The sequence below is a fragment of the Camarhynchus parvulus genome, chromosome 5, assembly GCF_901933205.1.
Source record: "Camarhynchus parvulus chromosome 5, STF_HiC, whole genome shotgun sequence".
Taxonomy (NCBI): Eukaryota; Metazoa; Chordata; class Aves; order Passeriformes; family Thraupidae; genus Camarhynchus; species Camarhynchus parvulus.
The window spans coordinates 29092305-29117431 of NC_044575.1; the positions used below are offsets into that span (position 1 = coordinate 29092305).

The 25127-nt window shown below is 41.6% G+C and overlaps 2 protein-coding genes across 2 annotated transcripts in view; one reads left to right on the forward strand and one right to left on the reverse strand.

The window, feature by feature from the left end:
- On the forward strand, positions 1 to 20820 carry ARG2 (arginase 2). The gene is made up of 8 exons (XM_030950615.1): positions 1 to 176; positions 296 to 368; positions 13330 to 13507; positions 14306 to 14465; positions 17796 to 17890; positions 18016 to 18120; positions 19368 to 19504; positions 20396 to 20820. The coding sequence occupies exons 1-8, from the start codon at positions 60 to 62 to the stop codon at positions 20599 to 20601; spliced, it is 1071 nt and encodes a 356-aa protein (XP_030806475.1). The 5' UTR covers positions 1 to 59; the 3' UTR covers positions 20602 to 20820.
- Positions 20714 to 25127, reverse strand: part of VTI1B (vesicle transport through interaction with t-SNAREs 1B) — an 11307-nt gene continuing 6893 nt past the window's right edge. Inside the window, exons 4-6 of the mRNA XM_030950617.1 lie at positions 23968 to 24141; positions 21960 to 22021; positions 20714 to 21089 (exon numbers count right to left, since the gene is read on the reverse strand). Coding sequence (XP_030806477.1) covers positions 20993 to 21089; positions 21960 to 22021; positions 23968 to 24141 — 333 coding nt within the window. The 3' untranslated portion in view covers positions 20714 to 20992. The remainder of the gene's footprint in view (positions 21090 to 21959; positions 22022 to 23967; positions 24142 to 25127) is intronic.

The following is a 25127-nucleotide window of genomic DNA, read 5'->3' on the forward strand; positions in this document are numbered from 1 at the left end:
GGCGCGGAGCGCTGAAGAGAGCGGGGCGCGGGCGGCGCGCGGCAGCAGCATCCCCCGCCATGGCTCTGCGCGGGCCCCTCGCCCGCCTGCTCCGCGCCCAGCCGCACACCGCGCTCCAGCTGCGCCGCCGGGCGCACTCCGTGGCGCTGGTGGGAGCCCCGCTCTCTAGGGGCCAGGTGGGCATCGCGGGGGGATGCCGGCTGCCGCGGTCGCCCGGCTCCCCCTCCCCGGCGGGGCTTGCGTACCTGGCTGCCGGCAGCGCTGTCTGACGCGTTCCCCTCTCTTTGTCTCGCAGAAACGGCGGGGAGTGGACCACGGCCCCGCTACCCTCCGCGCCGCGGGGCTGGTGGAGCGGCTGGCCGGGCTCGGTGAGCACAGCGCGGCGGGCGGGCGGGCGGGCGGGGGTGGCTGCGGAGCTGCGGGGCTGCCCGCATCGCCCCCTCGCCTCTCGGGGCAGCGTGACTCAGCCGCTCGCTGCGGCGGGGGGAGACGGCTCCTGCCTCCCGGGACGCACGGAAAGCACCGTGCCCCGGCGATGCCCGCAGCCTTGCGGAGGTGCCGGCAGGGAGAGGCTCGCCGCATTCCGCCCGGGAGGAGCCGCACGGGGCCCTGCGGGGGTCCCGGAACAAAGCACGGCCGGTGGTCCCGGCTCCCCGGCCGCGATGCGCTCCGGAACAGCGGGACGCGCAGGGAGCGCCGCACCGGCACATGGAGCGTGCGCTGCTCCCGTGCTGAGTCCGGGAGAGCCGGGGAAGCGAGAGGCTCTTTGCAGCGCTGTGTGCGCCTGTGGCATCCAGACAAGTAACTGTGATTCTCGGGATATCACATACTGTGGGCTTTGCCTCTTCTTTTTTATTCCCTTCTGTGTTCGTTACCAGGTTGTTCCTAAAAGATTCGTATGCTTCTAGGTGATGAAATTCAGAATTTTCTGGAGAAGTCCTCAGTTTTATGTATGAGGTCTTGTGTGAAGTCTTTGAAAACGCTTGCACATACCACCCTGTGAACGGGCTGTTTCTGGTCTTTTTGTGCAAGCAAATCCATGCCCTTAATTGTGATTCAGCTTCTCACATCTATTACTTCTACAAGCTGAGACCTGCAGAAAGCTGTACCACAGTTACTAGAAACTGGACACAAGGGATAGAAATTTGTAAAGCTGAACTGTGTCTTGGAGAATCTTTAATCTAAAGAGTGTTACTGAAAATGGTGTGATGAGGATGGATTGCAGGGATGGACCACAGAAAGAACTAATATCTGCTCCCTGGGTGGTTAGCGTCAGCGGAGATTAGATGCACGGAGAGATAATTGCCTAATAACCCTCTAGCAATTTAATTCTGAATTGTAAGAACTCTTCAAAACAGAAACAATTGTTCTGTGCAGCCCTGTAGGCATATCCTGTATATCTTATGATTCACAAGCTGAAAAGTCCCAGTTGGCAGCCAATGGGTAGGTATTCTTTTTCTTGCTTGTTTTGTGCAAAGTACAGACACTTGCCATCGTTGGCAATACTTGAATTCTAGTAAGCAAGAGCTATAATCTCAGCAAATATGCAAGGGGGCATCTAAAAGAGCTTCTTTGTACTGGAATAGTTTCTGAGCCTAAAGTTTATCTGAAACTAACAAATTGCTAGGCTTGAAAGGAGGATGCTCTTCTAAATAAGACTGTAGGCAGCAGATTATTTTGTATCAATGACAGAATTTTTTACTGGAAGACTTGGGGTTCTCTTTCAAGTGGTTCAGAGCTAATGTTTCCACTTTGTAAGAATTCTTTGATGAAAACCCCAAACCCACAAAACCCAACAAAATTTAAAACTAGAAGGAAAAGCCCTCTCATTTGCCTGACACAAGCTCACTGTAGTGAGCTTGTAGAAGGTAGAAAGAAAGGGCTCAAATTTCCCTTTCTGGATTCCAGCATCCAAATGTTATGGGGATAGAAATGAAGCCAGCTAAACTAAATTAAACTAATACTTCCACTGCTTAGTTTCTTGTAGGTTTTTTACTCATCAATCAGTTATGTACATGGAGATATCTTCTTGCTGTTCCCTTACAGTTTTTAGAGGCTCTTCCTTCTGCAGTTGCAGTTTCCTATTGCTGGTGTGTTCTTCCACTGGGGTGGGGTTGGTTTGTTTTTTAAGGTGGTGTTGATGTATGTTGCTGCTTAAATCTCTGCAGCCCTTTTAAGAACAGGTTCTGCTGTGAGGGCCCATCCTGCAGCGATGACAGTCACCAGCGTGCCCAGAGGAGTGGTTTGCAGTGCAAAGACAATCTGCTTGATGGAGGAGGATGCTGCCATGCAGCCTTTTGTACTGTACACATTTGTTGTTTATGGAAACTTAACAAATTATTGTTTTTATATGTGGGCTGCTTATTTTTCTTCTCTGGGATGCCAGGATAGCTCTGGCTGCAGTACTGTTCTAATAGTGCCATTATTTGGAGTCCTGTGGTATACTGAACTGGCAGTAAAACTTTAGCTGCTTTCTCTGTCTTTCTAACACTATGAGTTTTCTGCTCGTACTGTTAAGAAGGCCACAGTATGAATGGAGCCACTGTATGATTCTAATTATTAATTTGGACAATCTATTTATCTGTTTAATTATAGGAATTAATAATTTTCATGGATTCTTGATTGTTTTCCAGGAACAGGGAAATTATATTGCAGCAGACCAGGGTTCTCCTTTAAAAATAAATATCATTTGTCTAAGACACAGGGCTTCTTCATCTGTACTTGCTAGTTCTGAAGCATTTGAGACCACAGGGTCTGTGTATGTGAGTGCATATGGAAAGTGTTTGTAACATGCCCCCATTGCCTGCTTGGATATGAAAGAATGCTATAAACTTGAATTTCTTTGTCATTACCAGTTTGAAACCAAGTATGAAATGTGGAATGATGCTTCCCAGTACAAGAGTGAGGCTGGATTCTGGGCCATCTAAAGAAGTACAGATGGGGGAAAGAAGCAGTATTCCTCTGCATTAACAGTAACTGAAAATTGCCCTCACTGTCTTTCACGTGGAAGAGATTTCTGGTGATCAGACTCTTCTCTTTGCCTGAAATGTTAAAGTTTATTTATTTAAAGTTTTGATTTATTCATTTTCCATTTGCAATTCAAGTTCAACTCGACCTGTATAAAATGAAGGTGCTCTGGAGGGTTCTCTAAAAGGCAGCATTTGGGTAGTAAGATGCATATACTATGTTTGTTTGTTACTTTGAATACGAAGCAGCCACATGGCTCTTCACATGTTTTTCTGCCTTATTTAATGACTTCTGCTGATGGTGCTCCAGCCATATGAGAAAGAGTGAGAATGCTAAACTTTTGTTTCCACTTTTTCCATTGTTTTCCACTTTGCTTTCACTGTCTGGTGTATTTGGAGGGTGGTGGTGGTGGAATTTTATTGTTCCTTTAACCCTATCCTAATTTCTTTTCTTTCATAGTCCTATTGCAGTGTTCTGAGGTGCTATTCCAATTTCTATTTTCTTGAAGGGGGATCCCTCCCTTGACAGATTCTGTGACCGATACCTACATGGTATAGTAACTTCTTGGCTGCCTCAATCAATCACTGCCTGTGAACTGCTTGTTTATGCTTAGGCTGAAATCCGAGGAGGGAGCACAGAGGCCCATGTTGTTGCTAGTCTGTACTAGACTGTCAGAGATGAATCTGAGCCACCAATTTGACTTTTTCCCCTTGTCAGGAGGAAAGATCACAGTTACCTGTTGGTAGTAGCTCAAGGGGTACTCAGAGTTACTGTAGCAGGAATCTCAAGCCAAAAGCAGTGGGTGTGCAAGTCTAGCAAGAGTAAATTAAAGTATCACTTACTCTGCTTGTGGGGATTTTTATTCACCTTGCAGGTGTTTGTCTTTTGGCTTTGTTTCCTCTCCTAAGGGAAAGTAAAATATTATCATCTTAAAGGACATGTTGCCAAAGAAGTAAAAGTGCCATGTGAAAACAGAGACCCGCAGCTCCTTGGCATGGGAGAGAAAAAGGTGTAAAGCATGTAGGTCTGTGTATTGCTCTAACAGTAAACAGAAATGGGTGCAATATGTGGAGGCTTTTGGACTTTTATTGGCTAGGAGTGGGGGAGGTAGGTGGCAGATACATAAGCTACTGAGGGTGCAAAGTATGAAGTTTTTTAAAGTGAGAATTTCTTGGGCCTCTCCTGTTTGCTGCAGATTAGGCAGAGAATCTGATCAAACTTCAATCCAGAGTTTTGTGTAATTCTCTTACTTGAGGAGAGAAAGGCCTTATTCAGTTTTATACTTAGTAGAGAGCTACTGTTTCTTACTGTAGCCTTTGAGGTGACTTAGAGCATCTATGCTGCTGCTACAGGAACAACTTTAGTGTAAGATTTCTTCCCAAGTATTCATTCTTGTCTGTTGACTATTGTTAATTGCTGAATTAATTTTTTTGTCTTTATTTAGAACTGCATGCAGCTGGGCTGCTGAGCTTAGTCAGGCTTGGATTTGGGTTACTGTAGAATTGATTATCAAAGTTTGGATCTGAGTTGCTGGCTTGACAAGTTGGTGAGCTGCAGAGACGTGTGGCTTACACACAGAGGGGAACTGCATGTGTCAGAGAACGAGCATCATATCACCATTCTTCTGTTGGACCGGAAATATTCTTCAGTCATAGTTTTCATGAGGTCAGTGTAGTGACTCAGAAAGGAGTAACCTCCTCTAAAAGAGGAGTGGAGCTGTTAATCCCCATGTCTCTGGAGTTACACTACTGCTTTGCCCAAAACCATTGGACTCCTGTTGACATCTGCTGCCAGAAATAGCAATTCAACTTTGCTTCTTCACCAAGAGAGCTCATATGGTTAGTATCAGTCTTAATAAATCATGAGGCAGCTGCTTCTACATATCTCCTTTTTTTTTGTCCACCTAAATCATCCTCAGTAAAGAGTTTAGAAGGAAGATAAAGTTATGCAGCAGTTATGCATAAATAAGTATAGGTGCTGGGATTCAGCAGATTTGGACTGGCAAGAGTTGCAGCTGCATCGTTGGAAAAAAATGTTCATCAGTCCATCCAGTAAATGTGTTTAAAAAGTTGCCTGTATCCCTGAAGAATTTGACAAACTGTACCATTCTGCTTGCCCTGTATTTGGACTGAAATTGGATTTACATGTTAGAAACAAGATCTGTCAGGAATGGATTCTTGAATTCTTGGATTAGATTCTAGCTTTGTTTTGCACTAGCTTTTACCTCAGTTGTTTCTCTTCAAAACTCAGTATTTTAAATTTGCAAAGACATTAGTACAGCCAGTCAAATATCTCTAATCTCTAGAATTCCAATAAACTCTAAATTTGTTGCACTGATAACATCAAGATCTGGCTTTTTTTTTGAGTTATGCTTTCTACTGTTGATTAAGTGAGAGACAGGCAAAATTCTAAATAACTGCTGGCATTTAGGCAGCATGCTATTTAGTTAAATCTCTGCATTGTTGAGGTAAGAAATGCTACTGTTCATCTGTTTTTATTTCAGATCACATCTGGTGCTAGTACTGTCAAAGCTAAGTATTCAAGTGCTAGGAACATCCTCAGGACCAAAACTCAGTTTAGATATAACATAAAGAGGTCAGACTAACAGCTAATTCTTCTTCCCTACAAAGCAGAAATAGAAATGCATTTTTTAAATCCAGGAACACCCTCTCCCCCTCCTTTTCCCCTGAAACTAAATGGGTACATGGCAGTCCTCTTCTTTTTCCTTTCCCTTAGACACCAGCATGCTCAAACAGTTCTGTTTAATAATATTAGTACAGCATACTTATGTAGTACTGCAACTTATTTCTGGAACCAGACTTAATTACCTCTTTTTATTTATACAGAGATAAAGATCCACAAGACTCTGCTATTCTTGTTTACCTCTCAAATGTGGATTAGCCATGATTGGTTACCTTCAAAGACCAGTGGTTTGTCAAAAATCAAAGCACAGCCAAAGGGGCTGATTGTAACTTGTGTTTGCAATGAGTCTTTGAAATGATGCCACTTGTCAGAATGCATCAAGGGCAGGTGCTGCTCCACTCTGTGAGGGAAGGCAGCCAGGAACTGGCTCTGATGAGCTGGCAGGCAGAAGGAGCCCTGCTGGTGTTTTGGAGGAGAGCTGCTTTGAGGAGGCCTCCACTAAGGCAGCTTTTAGGCTGCTTCTTTCCAACAGACCTCGTTGGCTGTCTTGCCTTGGGCAGGGGAGGCTGAGCTCCCCTGGGGAGTGTGCTCTGCTGTGCACAGCTCTGCTCAGCAGCTGCAGTTTATCCTTTTGAGTGCTGTACCTTCGATATTTGAATGACTACAGGTAGCCTTGGAAGCCAGGAGAAAAATGGCAACACTGAAAATAGAGTCAGAGTAGTCCTTGCAGTCAGTTGTTTCTGGTGTTCCCTTCCCCATGCTGATGGAGCACAGAGTCTGCTTTGGAATGAAAAGCTTTGTGTTAGCCATCCATCGATTGGATGTTTGTTTTTCCCTCTCCCATTTGGCCGGTGCGTACTCGAGGTTGCACTCTATAAAATTGGCTTTATAAGAATCTTTGTGAATTTGGGGTAAATGTCACTTGGTGCTTTAACTGTAATTATTCTGTGTGACAGTTTAGTTTAAATACCTTTAAAAACAAAGCTAGGCTGGTGAAGATCAGGAAAACCTGAATGGATTATTTCTTCCTAATCTTTAAATAAAAGGAGACTAGGGTGAAGGACCAATGAACAGAGCTCTTGGAGGTTTTGTATTTTTTGTTTTTATTTACAGTGATACCCTTCATCCTAAATATTTTCATAATATAAAGTTAGTTTTAATACATGACTTAGCTGAATTTCTGCACCTATATAATTCTCTCTGGATTGGAGTACATTTAGATTACATTCTGGTTTATTTTTTTACTATTAATTCTGTTGAAGGAGTGGAGTTACTAGGGGGATGCACAAAGGGAGACAGCAGAGGGAAAATTAGGTCATGAGTTGGATTTTGATCTGCTTTACAGTACACATGATCTATTACTGCTTTCTCATTTGAAACTTTAATCATGTGTCTTGTTGTGGACTCACAAGACCAAGAGACCTATGGCAGGTGTATGCTTATGTGTGAATATGGTATGGAGGACTGGTTTTGGGTGAAAGGTGGAAATTTCTATTATAACACCACCTGCTGAAAAGCAGGGAATGAAGCACTGAAGTTAAATACAGGAAAAAAAACAAACCCACAGACCAACAACCTGCCAGGTTTCATTTGTATATGAAGAAGTGGTCAGATGTTAGTTTCTCCCAGCTGATTAAGAGGGAGGAAGAGCATTTCAGTAATCTTTAATATATTTTACTCTCCCTTCCTCTCAAGTGTTACCTGCCTGGGTTAAGGAATGTAATGTAACTGTTTACTTTTGTAACAATCTAAAGCACAAGGTGTCATTGTTGAGGAAAGCTCTTTTGGCATTGTGATCCTCATGGCTGTAAGGGCCCCATTGTGTTCTTGTTCTCAGGAGCTGTGCCTGGGTTAAGCTTATTTGAAGGGAATTAGAACATGTGCAGGGTTTGGTGGTGCTGTGGCAGATGCAACAGCTGCAGCCTTCTCTCTGATGCAAGCCACAGTGCAAATGTTTCCCAAAACCTCAGACTGACGTTTTTGAACACCTTTCAAGGTAAACTGCACTGAATTTCATCAGAGATTAAAGTTATAAGCAATTTTCAAAGGGAAATCAGGTGGCCACTTTATTTGGGGTTGGAAAAATAATTTTTGGCTCTTTTTATGCAAGGGACGTCTTGACTACAGACTTGGGGCAGCAGTTGGAATTGGGTTTGCTTGTTGCTTTTGTTGGAGATCAAGCTTTTTAAATATTTACAGCTACAGAAACTTTGTCTTAAACCAAACAAAAAATTTCAAATAAAAGGATGGGAATTGCTCAGACAAGAACTTGCCTTTTAGGAAGTGAATTTTTAGAGCTGAGAGGTATCTGTTGAGCCATCAACTGTGTATCCAACCTATATATACCTATACCTCTTCTAGCAGATACCTATTCAGTTTAAAGAGAAGTAGATGCTGTGTAATGAAGTTCCTAGCAAGCAGGCTATGATTAAATTAGGCTGCAGAAGTCTGTCTCTTGCAGTGGGAACCTTGCTAGCCTAATTTCCTATTCCTGTGAAATGAAAGCATGCACTTTGTTTGTGTAGTTGTAATACACACATGTCCTGGATAATTCTGGAGGGTTAAAACTGCCTTAAAAAAAAAAGCTTCAGAATGCATTGGTCATAATGAACTGAATCATTTGTTTGCTGTTGTACAACATTTTGACAGTGTCTCTGAGAAAGGATTACAAAGTCCCCACGATAGGCCAATGGGTTTATACTGAAAAGAAGGATGGTAACTTGGTTTCATTCATGTTTGAGGTGGTTTAGCTGAGAAAACAGTTTGCAGGAGTGATGCTTGCATGTGAGCAACTTTATATATAACATAGTATGAAAGAAGGTTTAGTAACTGTAGGGTTTCCAGATTCCTTTGACAGTAGTTCATCCAGGAGAGGATTTAGTTTTCCCATTAATTTAGGTTTTGGGTTTTTTTTTTTTAAGTCCAATTCACAAATGCCCAATGTAAACCAGCAGTGTTGGGAGATCAGTTCTATCCCATGTTCCTTGTGCTTTTGTTCCAATTCCCATCTGCTGGCTTGCATAATAAATTCACATTTATTATGTGAATGTGCCATGGGGCAATGTCAGCAAACAGCCTGGGTCTGCAAAGCTGAATCTCTTTCTGTCGAGCTTGCTGCTTCTGTTGCAATTTCCCAGTAGAGGAGGGTGAGGGGAGGCTTTCTGTGCTGCTGCCCAGATGTTTTCCAGTGAAATGCCACCTGACATGAGCTGCCTGTTTCTACAGAAGAAAATGCTCTAAATCTGTGCAGGGAAATTACTGTAGTAACTGCTGGCTACTGTGTGTATTTTGCTTATGATAGGAAGTGAACTTCAGACGTGTCATACAGCTTGCTGAAAGACCTGTTATGTCCCCAGTGTCCCCAGTGAAAGATTATAAAATCATTCACTAATGGCAAAATAACTAAGTTGAGCATGACTGATACATTAACAGCTTATTTGAAAAGGCATGCAAAGAACAGTTTTTTCAGGTGTAAACTTAATTTGTTGGGGTTTCTTTGTTTGGTGGTGTAGGGTTGTTTTGGGTTTTTTGGGGTTTTTTTTGGCTGGTTGGTGTTTTGGGTTTTTTCGTTTTGTTTTTGGGGAGTTTTTTTCTGTGTGTGATTTTTTTTTTCCTTTTTAAAAATTTCTTTGAAGTCTAAGGCTCCTAAGTAGGAAAAATGAAGATTTGTTCTACCTGATACAAGTAAGATTCTGGCTGTGCAGGCTGGATAAATGACAGCTGTCCATCCCCTGGTCTGCAGGTTGAATGCCTGTGTGACCTTTCCCTAACCTGCTCTGATCAAAAGAAATTAACCTGGGAATGACCTACTGTGCAAACTATTTCAAGCTAATGTATTAATTTTTTGGCTGAAATGTGCCCCCAGGCACCTCTGCTGACAGAGGGGCCACTGAAGCCCTGAGGATTGCGCTCCTGAGCTGGTTGTGCATTGTGGCAGGCTGCTGTGCGTGTGCAGTGTTAGTTATGTAACTGCGCTGTGTGCTCCTGCTCAGATTGACACCTTTATCTCCCTTGTGTCTCTTTCAAGCTTCTCTAACACAAATAGATTACTCAGGCCTGCTTTCTTGTTTCCCTCATTTCAAAAGGGATCTCTGCTTGAGCCAGTGTTGGTGGAGCTGACTTGTATGCATTTGGTTGCTATAAATTTCCTGCACTGTTGATAATTGACTAATGAATCAAACATAATATATTTTTCATTTGAAAGTAATTTCTGGTAGGCTTGAAAGTGTGAACAAAAGACTTTTGATCACATTTAGTTTTATGTTCTTTCATTACTAGCAAAATGTCTGTGCTGCTTACTCCTTAAGTACTGTATGGTACTTATGGTATGTTTCAATTTAAAAGAACTTTAATCCTGGCTAGACCTGACCTGTTTCACTGACAATGGTGTGGATGCTATGCTTTCTAATGAATGTAAGGAAACTGGCTTTCCTATCTGCCCATAGCTTTTTCTGCCTTTCAGAACTTGAATCTACTGCCTTTTAAAAGGCTCCATATATTCTTCATGTTAACTTTTGGTGCTGATTTAAAAAGCTGTTTTATTTCTAAGTATTGGTATCTATATAAAATAAAATATTAGTGTCTATATAAAATAGTGTCCCAGCTACCAAAGAAGGTAAATGGATATTGCTTGGTGAGGTAGATTAGAAAATCTTCCACTAATGGCCAAATAACAGCAAAATCCCCCAGATTGCACAGCAGTACAGCATGTCTATTTCTGTGCACAAATAATGTAGTTGAGAGAGCATTGATTTAAGAAATAAACTTAAATCTATGTGCAAGCAGGCAGATGAAATGGAAAACAATTCAGATCTTTAAGTTTTAGACTAATAGCTGAGATTCTAAATAGAAGCTTTGTCAAACTATTAAAGTAGTTATAGATGTTATTGGTGTATTGAACTGTTTTTCTTTGTTCAGTACCATTAAGACAAATGTGCATGTTGATTTCATCTCTAGTATCTGGTCATTTGAAAAACTGTGTGTACACGTGCACTTCCCACACTTTGGGATACACGGCATATCTAAATACTGTGAATTTCGTTCTCTGTCTATTCACTGTCTATTCACTAAGCTTTCCCTTTGCCCTAAGGTCATTAATCCCAGTTTTCAAAACACTAGGCACCATTAAAAGAAATAATAGTAAGAAAATATTAATGCTTGAGTATTGGATTAGCATGTACTTCTGAGATTAATCAGATAGCCTTTGGATAACTGGCTGCAAACATTCCTTATCACCTTGGGAAACCTGACCTGTCCTCTGCAAGCACATAAGTGCAATGGGCCTAGAGACAAGGGATGCACAATGCTGAGAAAATAAACTGCTTCAAGGTTCATGAACCCTATCTGAACTTTAGAAGATGGTAACAAAAGCTGAAGGCATCTATCATCTTTAACAGATATTAGGCTTTTCTATAAAAATAATTAGAGGTAATTATGAGTACCATGTGTTCAAAAAGTGGACAAGATTGCAGAATTCTGCAATAACACATAAGTGTTAAGCTATATAAACCTGATGTGATCCTAAGAAACAAATGGGGTCTTTCATTCAGAAACTGAATCAAGTCTTTTTGCCCTACAGTGGGATCTTGGAGGTGGGCAGAGTAAAGCAGAAACTACTAAACACTTGCTACTTCTCTAAACACACTTGCTCAAATCTGCCATGTGTGGCCTGCCTTGAGCATAACTTAGAGATTTTTAACTGATTCCTTCAAGGAATCAGTGCAAGGAATGATGGCGTAGTTGGATCTTTTTTTTACACTGGTCTGAAGGTGGAGCTTTGTGATAGCATTAAAGGAAGTTGTTTTTCATCCTTTGATGGGTAAAAATACTGCCATGTGCTTGTATGTCCTGTAGGAGAGAACAAAACCTGTTGCAGTAATTTCTTCCATTACACTGTAAAATGTGTTGTCCTGCAACGTGTAACTCACTGCACATGGCTCCCAACTGCAGATTTATTTCACACACGTGTCAAAGGTATTGGATCAAAGGCATTATTCCCTTGTACAAGAGTCTCTCCAAAAGGTCTTGATACCCATTGAAGTCTTACTTCCAAAACTTGTCTCCCAGGCATGCTCAGGTACTTTGATGAAAGTTTGAAATACTGAAATGTGTAGCAGTGTGCACATGTGGGAGAAGTAGCCTTGCAGGATGACGCAAATTAAAAAAACAACTTGTAACATTTTCTGAACATCTTGGACCTCACTTTCTTCTGCTTCTGCACAGCACTAGAATTAACAGGGGGTAGAAAATGTAGTGGTCACAGAGATCAGATAGCACATTCAAATCAGAACAAAATAGGCTCAAAATTCCAGAGCCTTCATCCTGTTGCTTAATTAGGTATTGTCTATGGGAGGAAAAAAAAGCAGTTGGGTACCTGGGCTGCCTTCTGAAAAGCTGGCAGTGGTATGTCATGGTCCTGCTTACTGCTTTAAGTCACTGCAGAGAATGTGTTATCTCAGAGTTGCTGGGACATCTATGCAGTCCTTCTTTGAACAGCTGTGCTCAGCTGACATGTTCATTTGCAAATATCCCAATATCTGCCCACCTCTATCCCTGCTATAAAATGTATGCTTGCCTACTTGCCAGCACCAAATCTGCACAAGTGACTCAATAAAATGTCCTTCCTTCATCTCACCAGTCAGAACTCCTTTTAAAATATAAACAAGTCATGTATTTCTCAAGTAAGCTTTTATGCAATATCCACCAAGCAAATTCACAGAGCCAGCTTCCTAGACATTAGACTAATGGCTTACTGGAAATTAAGCAGCAACCCAGAGCCCCAAGGCTGTTTCTTCATGTTGACTTGCCTTAAATTTTTCAAATTGCCCCATTAAGCACAGGATGGCTAAAGGCCAAGTGTCACCTCTGGCCTGGATGCTTTGAACTGCAAACAGCCTAGTGTTTCTGAGGAATAAAGGGGAGAGGCATGACTGGTATTCAGGGTGGTCTTATTAAGCCACTGTCGGTGTAGCTGTAAATACCTTGGGGCCTTTACTGCCCTCATCAGAGCTTGCAGTAAGAGGCCTGTCTCAAACTGAGAGTCTCTGAGAGGAAAGGCTGAGTTTTACACCCAGAATATTCTCAGGTTCAACAGCCAATCAGGCTGTAACTGACAATGAAAGGATCTCAGAGTTTTGGGATCAAAGTCCCAGAATTAAAATGCCTTCTAGAATATCTTATGAGAAAATGGACAGGTTCTCCTAGTAAAGTTCTAGTGGATCCTCCAGTGGAGTTGCCTGGAAGTACTATAAGAAAATTGTATTATTTGTTACTTGGCAGTTTTGTACCAGGATTTTTGGGGACCTTGAAAATGTAAAATAATTGTAGCTATAGTTAGGGAAATGTGTAATCCTCAGAATCTTTAAGCAATTGAGCTTATTTGAGGCTGTATACAATCTGTCTAAATGGGAAGGAAGATGGTAATGCAGACTATTATTTAATGAGAAATTCTGACATGAAAAATTATTTTTTAAAAATCTGAACTTTTTCGAAGTGACTTTTTATGATTGGCATAGCTCATTGCTAAATTAAAGCTTAAGCTGCCAATGTTATCTTAAACTTTCTAATTTGTACCGCTGTGACAGTTGCATCCCATGCAAATAGTCAAATGGATCCATTCCTTTTCCTCTGTTCCTTTCATGCAAGCCCAGCTGATTTTGAGCATTTCCCTGGGAAGGCGTTTAAATAAGTCCCTCTCTCCTTTTGTTGCTGTGTTCCCAGGATGCCAAGTGCACGACTTTGGAGATTTGAATTTCACTCAAGTTCCCAACGATGAGCTGTACAACAATCTGGTTTTGTACCCGCGTTCGGTGGGCTTGGCCACCCAGATGCTGGCTGATGCAGTGAGCAGAGCAGTAGCTGCTGGACACAGATGTGTGACTTTGGGAGGTGATCACAGGTGAGCTGACCTAAAGTTAGTAGTTCATGCTGCAGGTCAAGAATTTAATTTAAAAAACAAGAGGACTTGGGGAACAGCTCGGGGGTCATTTCTTGGCAATACCTTAGAGATGGGTTTTTAGGGTGGAACATAGAAGACAGCTACAAGAAGCTGACCTTCTCAGACAGTACTGCTTAGTTCCAGACTGGTCTGTGATCAGTTGTGTAGACACACAACTGAGGATTTCCTCTTTGGGAAAGTTTGTGTCATCAGCTTCCTTCTGAGGAACTGCTCAGTTTCTTTACTGCGCAATGTTTAGTGATATGTCTCTTTTGCCCATCATGTCTTAGGATAGGTTTGTAATGCCTACTACACACAGACAATTTTGCAATAGATCTTACAACATGAATCTTTTTCCTCTTTTTCACTAACCTTTGGTCTGAGAATTGGTTGAAGATGGTAGGGCATTTAAGAAGGAATTGTGGGGGAAGGTGTCATGAGTAGAATAAAAAAAGGCTAGATTTTCTGGAGCATTTGTACCTACAGCAGGTGAAGATTAAGTGTGTAGGAAGGGTGACAGCAGAGACAGCAGAGAGCTCGGGCTCGTCTGTTACTGTAGCCCTGTAGTTACTTGGCCTCCTGGAATCACAGCAGTGGCATGCATACAGTTTGTATGGGATGCTCCCTTTATTGTCACAGATGTCTGATGTGTGAAAATGTAACAACACTGAAGCTGACTGAAGCTCAGAGACTCCCCTTTGTCCTTGTAGTTGTTCTGAAGGAGAATGGTGACTAAAGACTTTGTTACTGTACTTCCAGCCTGGCACTTGGTTCTGTCAGTGGCCACGCACGGCAGCGCCCACACCTCGGGGTGGTCTGGGTGGATGCACACGCTGATATCAACACACCTCTCACTACTCAGTCTGGGAGCCTCCACGGACAGCCTCTCTCATTTCTCCTAAGGGAGCTTCAAGATAAAGTGAGTATCCTGATTGTAGTTATCCTACATGGCAACCTCAGAGCATTGACCATTGCTGATGTGAGGTTCTTTCTTACCCGCTGCAAATGCAGATCTTTTCTATCAGAGTACAAGGAAAAATATGTTTTACTGTGTGTATACACATGCATGTACATGCACACCTAAATACAAGTGCCACAAACACATGTAAACCCAGATACAGACACACTTAGAGACACCAACAAGAAAAAGCTTTTCTTTCTGTTTGCACCCTTGTGGGCTGCACAGTGCGCTGCACACAGCTGCTGACTCTGGTGCTGCTCCTGAGTCATTGAGTGGCGTTGCTGCTGAGCGGGAACCTCCCCTGAGCCCAGCCTGTGAGAGCCCAGCTGAGATCAGCTCCAGGAGCAGCTGGTTCCTGCATACCTCTTCTGCTTAGTTTGGCTCTTCCATGTTTTGACAACCTTGGGGGCTGACAGGGGCTGTTCCTCTATGATCTCTCATAACTGGCTGCTCTGGTGTTGGTTCCACTGTAATTATTACAAATCAAAACAGCTGGAACTGCTTGCAGTGAGCTTTTAAAGAGAGCCTTTTTCTTGGAAAGACATCAAATTATCAAAAAGAGCTGTTTCCTGGGGCACATGGAATGTGCATGGCTTGTTTTTGCTGCTGTCAAGATGCTGAACAGTAGGTTGGCCTAAGGCTGAGGTGCCCTGCCTGGCTTAGCTGTGGGCTGTGGCAGGGACCTGCAGCACCTGTGCAGTGGAACTCTGATACAATCTTCTGCTGCAGCTTAGGCTGGAGAGTGAGAGCAGGATCAGCAACTGCATCTTGAGAATGGATGCTGGAGCTGCAGAAAACCTGACTGCACTATTTTGGCACTCTGCGTTGCTAATATTTACTCCTAATTTTCTCATTTCTGTGACCAATTTGGGGTGCTGTGTTGCTGGAAGTATACCCTTTCCAAGCAAGAACAAGCATGTTTGAATCTGTATGGCTACTGAAGATACCACTGCATCAGTTCCTGTACAGCATGGCAATACTGCAGTCATCCCATAAAGTTCTTCTGCTTTTTCTCCTGCAAATTATTTTGAATTATTTCCATCCACAAGTCAATAGAGTCATCTAGTGCTTTTACATACTTTACTCTTTGTAGTCATTCTTAAGTGGTCTCTACAAATGTGTTGTAATTCCCAAAGTAGTGCAAAACTAATGGGGCTTTTTGGAACGCCTCCTGAACATGAAAAGGTTGATATAAAAAGTTACTGTATTTCTACTTTTTTGCCCATAAGTTAGAGGGGGTGATACTTTTTTCTTTTTGGCACCTATACACACTTTCTCAAGGGAGATAAGAGAAAGAGAAAACTTTGTGAATTTTAGAGCTCACTTAAGGCGAACAGTTCTGTTGGTGGAAACAGAACAAAACTAAAGTTTTGTAATAGCTGAGGAACGAGGAGATATTGGTCTGCTGGGTTCCAATTCTTGAGCAGCATAGAAAAACAGTAATTTTTTACAATTATTGGGATTTTTTGACATGCTAAAAAAATACCTGTAAGCTCTCTGGGGTCAGTGGGGGAGCAGGCCTTTCTTGCAAGCAGCAGTAGTGAAGAAAGAATAAGATTAGGCTATACTTAGTGGCAGCTACTCAGGCATGGTGCTGGTTATGGGACCTTGTCACAAGCCCACCTCAACTGCAGCAGTCCGGATGCCTCTGCAGAAGCAGCTCAGACAAGGCCTGGCTGTGCAGGTGCACAAACAGGTGTGTGCACTCACTCAGGGGGCTTTCTTACCCTATTGTATTCCTGTTTAGAGGGGGGAAAACTAACACCAGTCCTGCTGGTACCACGAGGCTTCTGCAGGTATGACTTTTTGAACAGCTGTTTAGCAGTAGCAGGATGTGCCTTTGACAATGCTTTGGCTGGCTAATACGTCTCTGACTCTCTGCAGCAAACCATTAGGTCTGCAGAAGTGCAAATGACTCACCCTCTTACTCTCATCCAATACAGCACCTGAGTCGATTATGGGACAAAAAAAAAATTATCATATTCCTTTCCTGACTGCTTCAGGGCTCCTGGAACCATCCAAACTCACAAATTGCTATTAACACCTTCCCATGAAAATGTCTGCCCCTCTGGCTTTACTATCAGCAACTCCTTTCCCATGGGAACAATGCAAAGAACCTGTCAAAGGCAGTTAATACATTCAATTTTATTTATTTACAAAGAAAGAGGTATAATTGAAATTGCAGTATTAAATCTACTGCATCATTCATACTAGAGAGTATCTGACAATGTTATGCCATTATGTCATTACGGTGCTCAGTTTATAATGTGGTGATGATAAATTTTGCATAATTCATTTTTGAAACCTGAATTTATTTTTCCTAGTGGTCTCCAATTCATTTATCCCTTTTATAATCTGTGCTAATTTAATCCAATGTAATTAAATACAGCTATGAGTGTGTTTGCCTTTAAAAACATCCAATATTGCAATTAGAATAATTAGTAATTGAGAAGTCTAAGAGGGAAACAAAACCTTCTAGCTGATTGACAACTGTGTTGGCTGTGGCCATTTTCAGAGCTGGGAGAAGGAGAAATTTGAGTTAATCTAAATCACTCCTAAAATTAGTAAGTGTTACTAACTGAAACTGGTTTTTTAATTCCATTCCATGACTACTTAATTACCAAAGCTGAAAAATAAAGACCTCATAATCTTTCAGTTGCTGTCCTAGACCTACTCTCTTCATGCTGGCTTTTGATGCAGAATTGATGTAGCCCACTGTGGACGCCCAACTTCTTGCCCTGCTTTCCCCCCTTCTTTTAGGTTTTTTTTTTCAATTTCCCACTCTGAATTTATCCATCTTTAACATGGTTTTTGTAAGTTTGCATTACTTTGTTAGTTCTCTTAAAGAGATACAGCTGCCTTGATTTTCATTCTTCCACCTAAGCACAATGTATTGGGTAAGTTACAGAGCATCACCATTAAGTGCACTAAGTGATCTACATCTGGGTATCTATTTAGCATTCCTCCTTACACTCACTGATGCAAATTACCTATTGCTTGTGGATCAGGCTTTTTAGTCCTCCTCCTCTTCAAACTGGAAAATGTAGAAGAGTTAAAAACTTCATCCATTAACATTCAACTCAGATAAAGTCATATCATTTTACCTGAGTTGAACATAGGAATGAAGGTAAGGACTGATTACATCAGCCAAACCATCAAGTGCAGAAGTTTATCTATTTAGAGAGAGAAAGGATGCTATAAATCAATACAAAGTTTTCAGGAAAGCATTAAATAGCATTTTGTTAAGTATGTCATTAAACTGACCTAATACCAAACCTTTGCCTGCAGGTACCACAACTTCCTGGCTTTTCCTGGCTGAAGCCCTGCCTTTCAGCATCTGATATTGTGTACATTGGTTTGAGGGATGTGGATCCTGCTGAATAGTAAGTTGGTTTAGATTAAATTATTTTTGTAAAGGCTGAATTAATAAGCTTGAAATCACATCCATAAGGGTTGCTAGATTTCAGCTTAAACCAATAATGATTGTTTAAAAAAAATATTTTCACAGCTATATTTTGAAGAACTTTGACATCCAGTATTTTTCCATGAGGGATATTGATCACCTTGGAATTCAGAAAGTTATGGAAAGAACCTTTGAACAACTGATGGGCAGGTAATGAACTATTATCTAATTTAAACTGCTCTTGTTGAACATCTGCTTTCCTGAAAGTTAGTGAAGTGAAGGTCACTTGATGTAAGGTGGCTGTACAGAACTGGGACAGTGCCCAGTATGTAGGGAAGCCTCAGCACTGGAGCCATTTCATGGTGTTTGGCAGATGGCTGAGACAGGTTACCATTCACTACAGTTGTTCTGTTTTGTACTGTTTGGTTCTGTTAAGTAATTCTGCATTTTCTGCAGTTTGGCAAGATGTTTGAATCAACTCAGAGTGCAGGATACACTTTACACTTTTAAAAATACATACAGCAACTTGACAGTAACTTGAAATGAGCTGTTGGTATGGGAAGTGGAAGCTTTTGATGGCTTCCTCCTTGGACTGCTCACACACGATGTCCTGATGGTGGCTGCCAGTGCCAGTGCAGCTGGTAAAGCTCACTTTAACCACTCCCTTACTGCAGTTCACTACTGCCACCTTTGTGACCCTTGTTCAAGTCTGAGGAACCGGGTCAGGGAGCAAATCATGCTAGGAGCTGGGAGAGGGTCACTTAGAAAGGGTAACCTCTGCCACAGGTTAGAACCTGTGCTGCATGCTGCTGTTTTCTAAAGGTGTGCTCACCCTTCCTAGCTGCAGCTGTGCCAAGTAAAGAAGATGGTAATCCAGATGCTTCTCCTTACTGAGCATCTGCAGTAGTTGGAAGTATGCAGTCTGCCTCTTAAATAATTCATGTGAGTGACAAGCAGTGTCCAGTTTATTAAGCTGTCATCAGCTGCAGATGATATAGTAAGTAACTAACATTTTAGGTTTGGGATTATCCTTTACTACTTCAGTACTTAGGCTACATGGCAGGGTTTGGATACAGCCTTTAAGTGTTGACCGGAAAAATGCTCATCTTGGTGAACTGTCAGTGAAATCCTTGAGCTTGGTGCTTCCTCCATCCTAGCTGCCATGCACACCAGTGTTTCAGCCTTCACCCTGGCTTTCTGTACAAAAGGAGAAAAGGCTGGATTGTATCATACACTTCTCTACATCATTCCACTAAGATGACAAATACCAGTTAAGATGGTTTGAACTAAAGTACTTATCTTTAACCAATCTTCACTGAGTAGATGCTTTTTTAATGTATATGAGACATGGTTCAGGGAGCTTGATGCTATGTTGCTGATTAGCCTAGACAGTAAGAAATGCATATAGAAAAAATGTAAGGCTCTAAGATTGCTTTTCTTGTTTTATTCTGTCTCAGGAGACAGAGACCAATTCACCTGAGTTTTGACATTGATGCTTTTGATCCTTCACTGGCTCCAGCAACGGGGACTCCTGTTCTAGGTGGATTAACTTACAGAGAAGGCATGTACATCACAGAGGAAATACACAACACAGGTAGGAGCACCAGCAGTACGGGGCTAAGCAAGGACAAGACAAACTACCCAGAGCTCATACTGGTTATGTTTTTCTGGTATAAATAGAAAGTGTAGTCAAAGCAAAGGTGCCTGCAAAGTCAATTCAGCCTTCAGTAAGGGAAAAAGAAGTCCTGTGATTGGGCACCATTTTCTTGGTGTTGAAAGCATCTTAACCATCAACAGCTTCAGCTTAGCAAAAGAAAATATGCAGTATGTTAACAGCTGATGTCAAAAATGTGTAATACTGTTCCCTGATCCTAAACACATGAGGAGAGATGTGAAAATGGGCGTCTGGAATACAAAAATGAGTGCAAACAATCTTAAATATTTTGAAGTTCCATTCTAGGATTCAAGACTAACAAATCAAGCTTTCATAAAATATACTGCAGTTGATTCAATATATGAGGACTTTTCATCTTATTACCATCAAGTTTTTATTTAATATGTTTAAACAATATTATTTGCAGTAAAAGAAGGTTAAAAAAATCCCAACCAGATAATAGTCTACAGATTCATGAACAAGATGGCAAAAGAATGTGAAGTGAGACTATTTTGTAACCCCTCATTTTTGGACTGGGAGAAAAAAATGTTTCTCTCATAAATGTGTATGGAACATCAAATGTTTTTCCTGAATGCTGAAAGCACAAGTGAGTGAGGTAGTGACAATGTAAGAAAGAACCAAATTAAAAACACAAATTTGCATCTGAGAACGAACTTCATCCCTTGAGTGCCAATCTTACTTGTCTAAGGGGTAGAGCAGGTCACAAACCCAAACACCAGACTTGGTACAGTGAATAAAAGGCTGCAGACAAAACCGTGCAGAAGACTGTACCCTTTGTCACAGTAACAAAGCTGCCAATCATTTTCACAGGAATGCTTTCAGCTGTAGACATGGCTGAAGTCAATCCACTGCTGGGAGCTTCTCAAGAGGCAGTGAAAGCAACTGCTCGCCTTGCAGTCGATGTGATAGCAACGTGCTTTGGGCAGACAAGGGAAGGAGCACACATCGCTTTTGATGAACTCCCAACACCCAGCTCTCCAGATGAATCTGACAGTGAAGAGCAAGTGAGGATTTAAGAACCCATGCTGGATATATTGGACACTACAGAGCTCTGCTGAGGCACTTGAATGGATAGATTGTCAACACTTGGCAAATACTGTTAACATCTCAGTTTTTAAATAAACTAGCTTTTCCATTGATCAGTGGCTACTTTATTACATAGCAAGATTTATTCATTTAGTTAAGTATATACAAAATGAGACAATAAAATATTTATTACCTTCTTATTAATCTTACCAGTAGTTCAAGGCTGTTTCTTTTTACTCTCATTCTCTGTCTTTCAGGTGTCAGTACAGTTTCAGTTGAATGTGCTGTCTCATGACTCAGTTCAACCCTCAGACAGTCAAAGGGAGCAGACAACCCATCCTATTCCTCATCAGTGGAAAAGCTCATCTTGGTCATGAAGGTTCATTTCTTGCGAAAGAACTTGTAGTAGACCACACCTCCTAGGATAGCCAGTTCCAGGATGATGATAATTGACAGCAGCAACTTATTTGTGGTTATTCTAGAGTTAAAAAATAAAAATCCAAGGGTTTTTTTTTCCCAGCTTGTTTATGAAAGTATATTCTAGATCCAGATCCTCATCTCCCCTTCCCTGTTTCAGCAAGACCACGCTGTACTTTACAAAAAGCTCTTAACAAGCAGAAAGGGCCAAACTCAATAGTTCACTACTCATGTTTTCCTGGAAATCTGTTTGAATCTCCTTTTTTAGCAGTAGCAATTCTGTTCCTCTTCCCCTGTCCAACAGAAGGCAGATCATTGCTCTGTATGTGCCTACTCCTTCAGTCAAGCAAAGAGGAAAACAATACCTGAAGTCCTGTGCTAAGGCACCACTCTCATGGTGGTGCTTTTACTTGGAACTATGTTGCTGAAGGAAAACTAAAATCTCAAAGTAATAAAGTACTTTTACTACTGAAAACTAGACAGTTATCACAAGTTCCTTTGGCAATAGGCATAAAGGAAGGTTGTGAGGAGATAAGTACCTGCTGGGAATACAGTCTATGAACTGGGTTTTTAAGGCTAAGTAAACAACATAGCTAAACTGCAAATCCACTTAAGAAGCCAAGGTTTTAGCCATCAAAATCATCAAGGTCCAGCTCAAGAGTGTCTCATGGGCCAGCCTAGGCCTAACTGCTCTAGGGCATTGGTGTGGGCTAACAGATTAGTCTGTGTCATCAGGCCTCTAACTGGCCCAATGCTGCAGTGATTTATGGCACAGCCTTTCCCAACCTGAATGAGTGGCATCTGAAGGCACATCAGCAAGCCACTGTAACTTGCTTCTGTCCTCACCATGGTTTAGATGGGTAAAGACCCCACAACACCCTGACCAAACAGCACACAGTCAGTGCTGTTCAACAGCCTGTGCACGACTCACCTCCGAGACATCGAGCGCAGAACCTTGCGACTCTTGCTCAAGTTCTCACTGGTATTCACCAACTGAGGAGAGACAGAAGTTACTTGTCAGTTAAACAAGCACACATCAACTCTGGAAAGATGCATGTGAAAACAGCTGGTGTTGAAATGCTGCAATGAATTACAGGACCGGATGGCCATGTCCTCTCAAAATTGAGACACAGCATTGTTTTCTACCCACAACAGCAGCTGGAAGCATTGCCTCTTTTCCAAGGAGAAATTAAGACTTTTCTGTACACTTTCCCTTAGATACATACAAAGACATGCAATTTGAGACCACTTTCTGCCTCTTTAATTAATATACAAATATCAGAAAAGTGGTATTAACTTCTTTCATTAAGTTTCATTTCTGTTAACACCAGAACAAAGTGATACTGATGTGTTCACCCCAGTGCATATCAAAGTGTTTGAAATGCTGCTCAAGTTCTATCAAAGAAAGAACTGTGTTGCACTCAGAGGTCTAAGTGACCCAGTGGGTACAAGCTCTGAGCTGTTAATGGATAATCCATTTCAGCTTTGTATTGCCCAGAAATGAACTGCCCAGCATACCCAGTCAGCTATTAAGAAACATGCAATGAAGTGAGGTTATAGACAACTAAAAAAGCTGCTGCTTCACAGACACAATTCATGATGCATGGCCACTGTCTCCAGGTAAGATTTCACTATTCCACTTCCAAACATTCTAGGGAAGTGAAGAGTAAGCCAGGTCACTTATATCACAGACATCTGCCTGCACAATTCCTCTGTAGTTTAACATATTGCCCTCAACTGCAAAAGTGCTTGTACGTTTCTTTGCACCGAGATGGACTGGACAAAGCTGGGGAAAAAAACTATCAAGTCCGTTGGGAGCTTAGTAGATTTCCAATCTTCACTATGAAAGAACAACTAAGAAGAAAGTCTGCTTTCAGTTGGAATGTATGGTTCACACAATTCCACAATTCATTGCCTAAGAGGCTCACAATAGAAGTCACAGACCCTGTTTAGTGATGAACACAGCAATGATGGGTTAACAATTGAACTTAATGATCTTTGAGGCCTTTTCCAACCTAAACAATTTTATGCTTCTATGAATGATCTGTTGAGAGACTGATGCCTGAAGGACTGTAATACTTTTTATTAGCTGAAGGACAAAAACTATACCTACAAATGTTAAAATCAATTTCCTTTCCTGCTTTCCAACCCAAATTTTGGAACAGAACAAATCAAATTCTGACTGAAATTACAGAACTACTTAAATGAAAAAGCTACAGGCTTTGTTGCAATGGGTAGAAAGAACTCCCAAAAGCATGGGTATGCTTTTTGTTTTGGCTGAGTGGGCTTATTTGCCAAACTTGGTGTCCCCTGAAGTCACTCACCTAAAAGCTTTACACTTGGGATCCCTTGCAAACACAGAAAATTCCATCACTTTGTTAGTTCAAAAATCAAACTGTCAGTTTTGCATATGTGTGTAAACAAAACAAGTGAACTAGTTTTTGAAGCTTTCACAGCAGAAGCAGAGCTTCTTGAACCACAGATGAGGAATAGACACCTTGTCTGGCATTTTCTCCCTCCCTGCAAATATTGGAAAGCTAGTAATTAAGTAATTACTCTTCTACTAAATTTAATTTTGTTACAAAGACTTGCTAACTGCTTCCAAAATTTTAACTTTAACTAGTAATCTAGTCACAAGACAACTTCTTCTAATCTGCAACTTTTTCAGTAATGCTATTTTTTCTAGCAGATCTATAGGTCTAATCTCCCATCTTGCACAGACACAGCAGCAGACATTTTGCCACCATACTTTGGACCCTTCTACAGCAATTATTTCTCTTTTATGAGAACAAATAGAAATGCGGCAGCCTGAATTTGGTCTGTAGAGCTATCCAATTAGATGGCTATGCCTAGGAAGGTCCCTGAGAGTAATTGGTGGCCTGGAGTTCCCACTAACTAAGTGCAGACTGTTTCAAAGCAATGCCCAGTTTCCTGCTCACCCTGCTCTTGGTGCGCTCCAGCTGCTCCCGCTGCTCCCCCAGCTCCTCGATGATATCCGTGCCTATCTGGTCGGTTTCGGCAGCGATCCGGTGCGAGCGCTCGATGCTCTCGCTGGCTCGGTTCAGACTGTCTGTACCCTGGAGCAGCAGCACCCTCTGGGACTGCAGGTTAGTCTGAAAAATAATGGATGCTTAACTATTAAGCACAAAGACAGAAATATTAGGCTTGTGACAATAAAAAGTTAGAATGTGACTCCATAGGCCATCCATTTGTATTAGCTGTACGTACACCTTACATTAACTGATGCAGCCTGGTTAATTTTGGCCGAGCCTTGTTCACCTTGTAAGATTATGACCAAATCTGGTTAAATCTCTAAAAAGGAAGAGTTAAAACAGTTCCAAAAAACTGTCTTTGTAACAATTTAATTTTCCATCAAAGAACATTTACATGAAAATAGTACCTTTCTTTTCCAGATGCTAACTTTTTACTTCCATTCACATCTAAAGTCAGCCTTGACTTCACAGTTGGTTGCCACGGAAATCTTTAAGAGTTTACAGTCAAAAGGATTAGGAACAAACAGCACTAACAGATGGACTGCTAAGTAACAAAGATCCTCTTTTCATGCCAGTAGCCTGGTCTAGAGGATAAGGAATGTTTGCTGACCTTGGGGTCAGAAGGTAGCTCAAAATAAAGCGTTTTCTTAAGCTTCAGGAAGTCTAATCTATCACCCTGCTCTCAGGTTTTAGAGTAATCAGTCAAGGGGAATCAAATGCAAAAATTTCCCAAACTGCAGCAGAAGGAAATACTAAGCAAAGAACCCCCCACAAAACTGGCCTCATCTAAGGCAGCAAAATGAAAAGCCCACCTCGATGAACTTTCTGTACAGATGACAGCACTTTGAAGACAATAAGGAGATTCAGTCTCACTAGCTGAGATATCTCTAAGCCTATCTGGTAAACAAGAAATTGGTGTACTTTTTGTATTGTAGCAGCAAAACCATGGTGAAAAAAGTGCTAGAGGAAAAACCCTTATATTTTCTTGAAATTATTTACACTAAGATCGCTTAAAAGATAATTCTACCAAAGAACCTATATAATGCATAATTCACACTTTGCTAGTTTTGGAGATTAGAACTAGGTGACTTAGCCTTTTTTTCATT

Coding starts and splice junctions, on each gene's coding strand:
- ARG2 (XM_030950615.1), top strand. CDS start 60: ATGGCTCTGCGCGGGCCCCTCGCCCGCCTGCTCCGCGCCCAGCCGCAC. Junction 369..13,329: donor GGAGCGGCTGGCCGGGCTCG/GTGAGCACAGCG, acceptor CTGTGTTCCCAG/GATGCCAAGTGCACGACTTT. Junction 19,505..20,395: donor AGAGGAAATACACAACACAG/GTAGGAGCACCA, acceptor TCATTTTCACAG/GAATGCTTTCAGCTGTAGAC.